General features: G+C 41.1%; 2 protein-coding genes across 2 annotated transcripts in view; both read right to left on the reverse strand.

Moving 5' to 3' along the window:
- The window catches only part of RAI14 (retinoic acid induced 14), a 269,841-nt gene that overhangs the window by 104,071 nt on the left and 154,934 nt on the right, over nucleotides 1-10,836 (reverse strand). The gene's annotated exons all lie outside the window — the stretch shown is intronic.
- On the reverse strand, nucleotides 496-9,474 carry BRIX1 (biogenesis of ribosomes BRX1). Its single transcript, XM_063128677.1, has 10 exons — nucleotides 9,294-9,474; nucleotides 8,253-8,364; nucleotides 7,334-7,377; nucleotides 7,015-7,085; nucleotides 5,242-5,291; nucleotides 4,938-5,011; nucleotides 4,789-4,839; nucleotides 3,605-3,706; nucleotides 1,930-2,058; nucleotides 496-954 (listed from the first exon to the last, which is right to left on the reverse strand). Exons 1-10 carry the CDS (start codon nucleotides 9,456-9,458, stop codon nucleotides 691-693), a joined length of 1,062 nt encoding a protein of 353 aa, XP_062984747.1. The 5' UTR covers nucleotides 9,459-9,474; the 3' UTR covers nucleotides 496-690.

Consider the following 10,836-nt stretch of genomic DNA (forward strand, 5'->3'; position numbering starts at 1 on the left):
TTTGCAGCAGAATTTCATTTTGAATACATGTGCACACCTTAGCACAAGTGTGGAAAAATGAAGGGCTGCCTCACAGCATGAGAAAAGGGACACACCCTGTCCTCCAGGACAATGAGCAGAACTTATAATGGACTGACAACTAGAATAGGGAAAGTGCAGGGAGAATTTCTACCTGCTCTGCTAGCTGCTGGATTTTCTTACAGCAACATTAAAAATCATGTAAACAAAAATGGAAGTTTTAAGTCCTTTGTCATAGGCTTTCTTAAACATTAATTAGGTTTTTCTAAACTGTTAGGCATTCGCTTTCTCTTTGTGCTATTCAGTGTTTTGCTGACGTGCTGTTATGGCTGGGCCAGTGAATGATTGGTTTGTTCCTGTGGGCTGTTCTTGTTGAACTAGCACAGAAATACTGCTACTACAATCGTTGGCCTTCTCTAAAGTCATGCTATGTATATCCCTGAGTTTTCTTTTTAAAGTTAATAAGCATTTTAGAAGCCATGTTAACACATTTAATGAGGGGCACCACTAAAAATGTTATTTGGAAAATATTACAAGACCAGCCCATAACAGTTTAAAAGATTACTATACGCAAATTCGTTTACCAAAAAAGTGTAGGAAAAAACTGATTAAACGCCCACATTCTCAAGTCCTGGTTAGTTTTTCAAACCCACCCATCCCCACTTCAATATTCTATGCCGCAATTCCACCAAGTTTTTTCTTCAACTTCCTCTCACGCTGGTGCATTTTTGTTTTCTTTTTCAAGTTAATTTTTGGCTCTGGTTTCACCAGTTCTATCTCCATTGGCTTTTCTTCAGCCGGCGTTTCAAATACGCTTTCTGTGGGATCGTCAGGAATAAGTGGCTTCTCTTCCTTTTTCCTCAGCTTCTGTAGCTCTTTCATTTGTTGCTTTTCTCTGAATTTAGCAGCTGTGGCCAATCTTACTGCCCGCCGGTGCTGAAACCAGAAGGATAAAATAATTTGTAACTTAGTTTTTGCGTCAGGGATCCCCAATATTACACCTGCGGGCACGTCCAATGGTTCCAGTGAACAGGTCCTCAACATGGAGCCCATGGGCACCCAAAATACATTATTTCCCCCCCACACACTTTCTTAATATACATACATGTATTCCGGCAGGCCTATCCAGGGGAATTTTAGGATGTTTTTAAAATGTTTTTAGGATGTTTTAACCATGTATATTATGTTCTTAATTCAGTTTTATGTATTTTAGATTTACTGATGATCCCCGCCTCTATCAAAATGGAGAGGTGTGTAAGAAATAATAATAAACAAAAGAACTGATAACGAATTTGCTGACAGCAGCAAGGTTGATTATATCTAGGAACTGGAAGGTGCAAGGAGATTATCATGTTGAGGACTCGTATAAAGAGATTTGGGATATTGCTATAAATGATAAATTGACATGTAATATAAAAATAATAAAAGGGATAACAAAAACATGATTTTGAGGGAAATTGGAATCAGTTCCTAGAATATGTATTATCTAGGGGAAGTGGAAGACAACCTCCAGAAGAATCAATGAGATTTTGGAAACAGAAATAGATCCCGGGGTGGGTGGGACTTTATGTTATGTAATGTTGTAAAATATTAATTAGAAATGTTATAAGGATAATTAAGATTGTATGATGTATTTTTTTGTTTTGTTGTTGTCTTGTGTTGTGAATATTGTAGTATTGTATTAGTGTATTGTTAAACAATTAATTTTTTTTTTAAAAAAATAAAAAATAGTAATAATAATAATAATATTGATTTGTGTGAAATACATACAGCTTTCTAGCAGTTATACATGGGCTTCAGCAAAAGTGGACAAACATCCAAATAACTATCCATTTGAAGGTGGCACAATCGCAGTAGGCACAGACATCAGCCAATCTAATATGTAGGCTAAAACCAAAGAGATAGGATTACCATATTTGGAGATTGGTAATGAGGATTTTCATACAGGGTTGGTCCTCCAAAGCTGCCCTGGAAGATCTTGATGAGGTTTAAAACAAAGCGAGGCCCAATTTCTACAAGGGCTGCATCTTCTTCTATGATCTGCAAGACAGTGGGAACATTTATTATTTGATATTTCAGTGCAAGATACCTAACATACTGGTGGGGTATGTAGAATTCTATATTAAATATCCCAGATAGGGTCTTGGACATTTTCAAACATTTAATTTGCATACTTTATGCCCCTTTTCTACCATACATGTGCACCACTGCTGAAGCACCTACAAGCTGACTTAACATACTTTACACTCATTCAGGATTCCGTTTCGCTCGACAATATAACAGTTTAAGGGCTACGTAACATTGGAAGTCCTCACACACACACCCCAAATACTCTCTGGTCTATTTACCAGATATGACTCATGTCTTTCTTTTCTTTTCTTTCCCCTGCTCCATTACATGGACTAGCAATAATTCTTCAATGCCAAATCGGTCCTCAGAATTCTGTTGTGGGGGAGGGGGGACCAGGGATGATGATAATGATGATGATGATGATAATGTATTTATTTCTTACCCACCTCTCCCTCTGGATCATCACTTATGATGCCTTAAGACACTTTGTGTAGTACACTCAAAGTGTTCAGATATGACTTAGTACTGAATGACCTAAACATGGTGTGCTGGTCATCAATAGGCACAAGTTCTGCATGGCTTCTATAGTTCAGGGCCAGATTATCTGCTTCCAGGAGATTTTTACATTCAATTTTTATTGCAGTGCCTTTTTGTGTAAATCTCTACTAACTCACTGAACTCAACTTGAATATCTTTATGTTGCCTTTGTCGCAACTCAGTGACTATGTTCAGATACAATGATAAACTACGGTGTGCTGTTACGGAAACATGCCTTTCTGAGCCTCCGCCTCCAACTCACACGTTCCTCATCTTCCCTTCTTGTACTCCAGCACAACCATGAGGGAGAGATGGTAATCTTCCCCTTTTGTTTTTGATCAGCCACAATTAACCATTATGTCAGAACCCTAAACTGCATTTAAGTTTAATTACGGTTTATTAAAGCAAGCCAGCTTCACAAACCAAGGTTTGATGGCTTGTTTCGGTAAACCATAGTTAAGACTAACAACAGTTTGTCTGGGTTCGGACAAAACAACAAAACTGTGGGTTAGTCTAAAGAAATAAAGGCTTCCAACCTCTTCCTTGCAGCCACACAGAAGAGGTGAGGAGCAGGAGAGCCCAAGGGTCATCTACGATTGTTCCCGTAACAATAAACCATAGTTTATCATTATAGCTAAATGCAGACACAGGCTCAGTTCAGACAACATGTTAGTCAACACAGTGTGAAAACTCCATTCAATGGTTGAGTTTTTAGGAGGTACTCCCCACACAACATGTTCTAACAACACTGTCACACAAGCAAACCTGGCCTTTTTGTTCTATCACCACATCAGCTTTACGTGGGGAGGAGGATTTTTTTTAAAAAAAAAAACCAACCCCAAAGCCCAGCAAGTAAATCTGAGCCAGACAAAATCAGTTCAAGCCAATATTCATAACCTCGAGTTTAGAATGCTGCATATGGATCCCAGGAGGCGCAAGTCATGGTTGTCAACTACATCTTAGAGGGAAAGCAACTGACCTGGTAATTTCGAAACCAAATCCTGTGGTCTGCTATGGAGAATGTGAAGACGTGGTCTACAAAAGGCTGGCTTTTGGGATGATATTGTGGAGTACTAAAGATCTGATAGGAAAGAGAAATGAAAACTTTTGAGCAATCAAGGGGTCCAAACGATTTAGCACAATCCATGGATGGGCAGTACTTAGCCCACATTTCTTTTTTTTTAATTCTCTTTATAGCTGCTAAGTAGTTTACAAACTCGGGCTGCCACATTCTCTGCTTTCAAAAGCAGGGTACACCTCTGCAAGCTCAATGTAATCTATGGCTTGGCCGTTCTTGGTTTCTGCAAGAGCATGGCTTTATCCTTGGCACCACCAATGCTTACATCATAGTGCAACAGCATTGAAAAGGCAAGTGTTGGTATCAATTGTAGCCCAGACTTGAATTGGAAACTTTTTGTTTTGATGGTAGAAGTGAAGGTAAAGCCTGGACCCAGCAAGGTCAACTGGACTCTTCTCAAGTCCTAAACCTCCATCTTTCTGTCACTATAATCAGCTAAGGAGCCAATCTTGAAAAGACAGGTATCACTGTTTACCCTGTAGTTCAGCTTGATTCATGATTTTTTCATTTTTAAAAAATATATAACAGAAAAACAGAACAGGTCCCTAACAATTGGGGTTTAAACAGCTGTTACGGAAAACTTGGTTAATACAATTTTAGCGCGGGGGGGGGGGGGAGACCAAGACAAAAGAAAGAAAGGAAAAAGAAATGTTGATGCACGATCAGGACATCTTGGTGGGACTAGGAACTGAGGTTTATAGTAAACATGACCAGCTCAGTGCTACCAACTTGGTAGCAGTGGCATTCCTCTGCAGAGGAAGAAACACACCAAATCCTGCTGTTTTCTGCTGAAAAAGCAGCACTGAGGCTTACAAAGCAGCACATGCGCACTGAAAAAAGTCTGCTGCATAACCCCGCTGCCAGCATCAAACTATCCTTGGAACAAAAAAGTCTTCGCACACACCATCTCAACCTCTTTGACCTCAGCACTAGCATGGAAACTTATGCTGATTCAAGAGTTGAGACTGTACATTTTTTTAAAGTATGTTTGTGCAACAGTAATTTGAAGACCCCAAAAGCTGCTATCACCACAACATTTTGTAACAAAAAAGGTAAATTATAAGAACCGCCAGCCACATACTGACCTGAATAAACAGCTCTTTCAGCAAAGCATAATGGGGGTCCTGGTCAAAAGCCTGCGAGAGAAAATCTTTTAGAAATTGGGGGAAAGCATCAACATTACTGACAATAAGTTAATGGAAGGTAGTCCAGTAACTTGCAAATCTATACTCACTGCATCAAAAGACAGAAGTGGTCGGGAGCCTCTCAAACAGTTTCCAGTCATCTTCAGCTCAGCCAGTGTATGAACTGCAATGATATTAAACGATCGTGTGACATTAAAATTTTATTGTTCAGCCAAATGGGTAATCAAAAGAACTTTTAAAATATTGCAATATACACAGAGCAGTGCAGCATCTAATTACACTTGGTAATAGCAACATCTCGCCACTATTAAGTACAATTATAACAGGTCTTTGAAAAGTTAGTTTAAAAAGTTGACAGCAATAGAAAGCACTTGGTCAAATAACTGGACTTACTATTTTGTACTAAAAACTTGGCTGATGGCCCATGGGGTACATTTGAAAGCCTGAAACAGATGAGAGAGATCATTAGAAAAAAAATAAATCCATCATTTTCTTGAAGTTACTAACTGGCCCATACATTGAGCTGGTTGGGTCTAATAAAAAATAATGGAGAGTCACAAACAAAAGGTTTCCTATCCACCAAGAATGGCCTGAAAGTGTTGCAAGCGAGCGCCTGCCTGGCTGAGTAGGAACTGCTCAAGCCCCAACCTAGCTAGCCTTTGCAAGTTTATTAGATTATATAGCCGGAGGCAGTCCCAGACCAACAAACAGGCTCCACAATGCCATATTCTGAAGGCTTCACACTGGCCAGATTCCCAGATCTTCTTCCAGAAAGGGGTGGGGGAGAGAAACAGCTCCAAACCCATTGCCTTCAGGATCCAGACCTTTTAACCTCGGGGTGGCTGTGCTGGGAAAACATACCGTTTCCTCCCACCCACCCACCCCCACTCCTCCAAGAAAAGATCAGTCCAGTGAGCAGTTTTCAGAAACCTGTTCCCCTCTTAAAAGCTGCCTGGGAACCTAATTTCTGCGTAAAGAAGGGAAACGGGTCTTGAAGGTTACTCTTGGAGCAGTTCCTGATTCCTTCCTGGGTGGGTGGAGCTTCCTGCAGGAGAAGTTGACAGACCCACCTTATCTTTTCAGATCCCAGATGTGTTTTAAACAGGGCTGCATTCTGAAAGGTGCTAATGGCTCTTACGGAGTTTCTCTTAATAAGCGAGCAGCAACAGCCCTGTATACTGCCTTAAAACAGCTGTTACAACAGTTCTCATATTTCCAGAGTTATATCTTGGAGGTCTAAAGCTGGCATGGAAAAACACAACCTGCAGCTTTTATAATGCTGCTGCTGTTCTGTCAGGGCTTCCAAGACAGCGTGCTTTCTGCCCTTGCCCTGAAGGAAGGAAGAAAAAGCACAGCCAAAGCCTCCAAAATGCAGCCCTATTTCACAGAGACACAGTGTCATCAGGTAAATGTAAAAACCTGCCACTATTAGCATTGTACTGTGCAAAACAACATAGCGCTAGAGGACACAGTGGCTGAGAATATGAAGGCAGGACTGGCAATGGAGCATGGAATGCAGTGTGTGAGGTAGAGGATGACCGATTACCCCTAAAATGTTTTGCAAGGCTGGCACAAGAGTAAACAGATTTCTGCTCATGTCTGAACTTTTGCCTCTGCAAAAAGCTTATTACAGCAAAGGATACTTATGGCCAGAACACAGAAGACAACTTTCTCCAAGTGGAAAATGACAGTCAGTTGCCAAGTAAGAAACAGCACTTCGAACATCTCACTCAGCCTTCCCCAACTTGGTTCCCTCCAGATATTTTGGACTACAACTCCCAGTTTTCCTGGCTACTGCCCATGCTAGTTGGAGCTGATGGGAGTTGGAGTTCAAAAATCGGCCCCGGGGGGGGTGGGGTGGGGTGGGAGGCACCAGATTGAAGAAAGCTGATCTAACATGACTCAGGCAAAGGGAGCCAGAAAAGTAACAGCAGGCCCAGAAGTTGACAGCTCATGATGTAAGTGAATGATGACATTTTTTAATTCTTTCCCTAATAATCTCCCCCCGTCTTTTCTGATAGGCTTAAGTAATGTTATTACTACCACTCAAGAACAGATACCCAACAAATGACTAGGGCATTTCTCCCCACTTTGTACTTATCCAAAGAGATGTCAGAAATTCGAACACACTGGAAGAATTCCTCCAATTTAAGCACTTTTTCTCACCACATATAAAGATCCTGCTTCTTTTTTGCTTCAAAAAATATGCACTTATTGCTGTTTTTCATTTCACAGACCTGAATGAAGCAAAGAAGACAAAGTTACTGACTCTGAAATACTTTATTTTTTCTCAGAAGAAATACAAAGCTGGTTTTTCTTCATCTCCAGAGTATAATGGGAGTCTATGAGAAGCGATGTAGTTCACAAACACTGTTTGAGGCAACACAAACATTTCTTTTTGCTACATTTTGAGGAAGTGGTTATTTCAGGTTGCAGTAGAAAGCTTTGGGTTAGGCTTTAAAAGAGCTGAATTGTCATAACGTACCTCGTTAATGATGAACAGCTTATCCTTCCTGTCCATTTTGGTGTCTGGAACACAAATAAAAACATACCAACATTGAACTATTTAATAACTATACTTACTGTTATGGATTTTTCAAATCTTATTGAAGATTCTATTAAATACTATACATATTCAAGTGAATTGCTCTGATGCAACGATTCTTTGCATGTATCCATAGCTGGGATACTCTATGTGCAAACAAATGGTGATGCATAAATGAATACTAACTGCACACATGGTCCCCTCTTCCCAATCCAGCTGCTGGGATTATATGTACAGAGCATTCTTCACAAAGCACTAATCTTGCGTATCAGCAGGTGTATAATGAAGAGGCAGATAACTGTGGGAAGCCCAGGGGGCATTTTCGCCCCCTGGACTTCTTCATGGGCTACAATTCGCAGGGCGTTGGGGAAAAAAAGGCATCTATAGAGCTAAACTAAAGCAAATGCACAAGCTGCTACCCGTTTGTCACTGTATCAGCTACAAATGCCATTTTTTTCTGTTAAATTCCCCCCACCCACCCTTAACTTGATGTTGTGGCAGGGGCTGAATGTTGCCCACTGCCAGTCTAATGCAAATACTGCTTTTTAAAGGCAATTTCACATGAGGCCCCAATAACGAGGTCGGACAGAAGAACTGCACACCTGCACAGGTGGAAAAGGGCCTGTTCCAATATGTGTTTATTGTATCTTTTAAGACAAAGTAGAAAAAATAAGCCAGTTTTCACAACTAGAAGACAGTAATATTTCTATTTCCATAACCATCAGTTAATTCAGTCAGCTTTGATCTATATTTCAAAACCTTTTTACAAAACTAGCCATTTTTGCATAGGCCCCTGTGAATAGAAATAATAATGAGCTAACTAAAAGACTGGAATTAAACAAATACTGTCAGCAAATACCTGCTTTAGAATGGGGCATTAGCATTCGCAAGTCTTTCATCAAATGTCTTGTCCTAAAATTTATTCCTCTGGAAGAGAAAATGAGCACTCTCTCTTTGTTTTGCCATTTGCCCTGAAAGACAGAACAGTTATTGTGAAGGGTGTAAAAAGAATCAGACTTTTCATAGCAAGGGCATTTCTCACTTTCAGATTTTCATCTGTACAATGGGAACAATGGCACAGATACCCTAACAAGAAGCCAGCTTAAAACAGACTGTTCTCCAGAAAACCACCAATTACAAAGACAAAAGCACAATTATTGAAGGATACACGAGGCCTCAAATCATCAGTATGGAGTATGACCCCTCCCCAGTTTCTATAGATAAAAACTCTGTCCTATCACCAGTGTTGAAGTAATAGTCAATTACCCTATTTCTTCGATTCTAAGACACACTTCCCCCCCCCATATAAACATCTCTAAAAATGGGGTGCGTCTTAGAATCGCGGGTGCATCTTAGGGGTTTTTTTTTCTGTTGGTGGTACTGAAATTAGTGTGCATCTTACAATCGATGGCATCTTACAATCAAAGAAATACGGTACCAGTCCAGTTTGCTTCTGTATGGTGTGTTTGTGTGCCCATCCTGGGTGCCCTCAGACCACAAAACGTCTTGAATCAGCCCTGACTAGAGATTACAGAACTAACTACTGACTATTTGTTATATTCATATCCTGCCTTTCCTCCAAAGAGCCCAAGGCTGTTTACATGATCCTCCTCTTATCCATTTTATCCCCATAACAACCCTGTGAGGTAGGTTAGGCTGAGAATCAGTGACTGGCCCCAAATCACCCAGTGGGCTTCACTGCTAAATGGGGATTTGAATCCGGGACTTCCCAGTCCAACACTCTAGCCACTACACCACATCCCAAGAGTATGCCCCACAGAACTCCTTCGCGACTCAACATGCTTAGGTATGGTCTGCAAGAGGGGCGCCCGTTATAAGAACTCTGTAGTCCAAGGAACACTTTGCACATGCTCAGAAGCCCCTTTCCCAGCGAGCCCACCTGCGACACCGGGGGAGGTATATAATGCTCGTCCTGGCCCGCATTGGCTACAGAGGACGGATCTTCCTTCTCCTCCTTTCTCTCCGGACCTTTCTTAACACGTTTTCTCTTCGGTCCCGCAAGGGCTCCTTTGCCGGCTCCACGTTGCCTCTTAGCCGCCGCCATGTTACTCCGTCAAAGCCCCGCCGCTCCCGGCAAACGGAAGTCACGTTACCAATTTGGCCCCTCTAGGACTTGCAGAGCCGCCAAAGAGTCTCCCTTCGGGTTTCTAGACACACATTTCCTGGTTGGTTACTAGCGGAAGAGTATTCACTTCCGGGTTAGGGGTGAGCTTCTGGCGCTTCCTCTCTAAATAAATGTTTTCGTCTTTCTCACAATACTCTGTTATTTTTGTTGCAAAGAGTTATTCCTACGATGATTTCAGAGGAATAGCATCGTTAACCTTTCGCAGCAAAACCAACTAAGACTGTTGATGCTATTATTGTTATTATTCCTATGGAAGGCTGCCCATAGTTGTAAACTGTTCAGAGTGCTTAGGCTGTTGGGCACTATAAATATGTAATAAATAATAATAAATAATAATAGGGGGGAAAGTAGAAATTGAGAATTTTAGCAAAGGAGTGACAGCAGCGTATCCAATCAGAAACAAAAAGTAGCAGTCAAGCAAGGATCTCGTGTTCTCTCTAAATCAGGTCCTATTCGGTGTGAAAAAACTGCGTGTGGTTTTGTTTTTGTTTGCTTTAGTTTTTAAATATTTAGGGCTCAATCCTATGTACGTTTAGCCCGGGGGTGGGGGAGTCCTACAACTCCCAGGATTTGCCAGTCAGCCGTGCTGAGAGTTGTCAAACTTTTTTTCCGGTCTAAGCATGGATAGGATTGTGCCTTTAAAAGCGTAAGGGGCCGAATACCAATCAGTGGAGCGCAAGGCTTCTGCACGCAATTAAGCTCTGGATTTGGGCTGGAGGGATCCTGAAAGAGCAATTTAATTCGACCCGAGGGGTCTTTTGAGGGGGGCGATTCGTGGCTGAAAATCCAAACCAACTTCGGCCCCACCTCTAACCTGCAGTATTAATATATTCAGCCGTGGTTCTTCCTTCCCCAACTTGCAGTATGAGACTAATATGGATTGGCAAGCAGATATATATATTTTTTTTAAAAAAAAAAGCCTTAAAAATTAATTACATTATTTTTCATACGAAATAAGATCGGACTTAGAAAGAACACGAACTTTCCTGACTTTTATGTTGCCTTTTGTTTCTGGCTGGACACACTGCTATGCTAAAATCCTGGGTTTCTCCGTTCATTTTTATGGGTAGCTTTCAGTTCCAAGCGCGGGTAGGACGGAGAAAAGAATAGAGGGTCTAAAGAGCTGAGAACTTTCATACCTCTATAATAAAAGGAGGAATTCTGAAGTATTTCCTATCTCCATGTTCTACCCCTGGAAAAATTGAAGGTTGCCATAGAGATGTTAAGATATAGAGTGACGCCACTCTGCAGCTATAGAGGAAGTCATGGTCAATTGCGGGTTCCATTTTTTATTTTA

Source organism: Elgaria multicarinata, chromosome 6, assembly GCF_023053635.1.
Source record: "Elgaria multicarinata webbii isolate HBS135686 ecotype San Diego chromosome 6, rElgMul1.1.pri, whole genome shotgun sequence".
NCBI lineage: Eukaryota > Metazoa > Chordata > Lepidosauria > Squamata > Anguidae > Elgaria > Elgaria multicarinata.

Excerpts from the sequence above, each read along its gene's own strand:
- BRIX1 (XM_063128677.1), bottom strand. The coding sequence starts at position 9,458 with ATGGCGGCGGCTAAGAGGCAACGTGGAGCCGGCAAAGGAGCCCTTGCG. Across the intron at positions 7,086-7,333 it reads AGCTGTTCATCATTAACGAG|GTCTGTGAAATGAAAAACAG; the intron begins GTACGTTATGAC and ends TGCTTCATTCAG. Across the intron at positions 5,012-5,241 it reads CAAGTTTTTAGTACAAAATA|TTCATACACTGGCTGAGCTG; the intron begins GTAAGTCCAGTT and ends ATATCATTGCAG.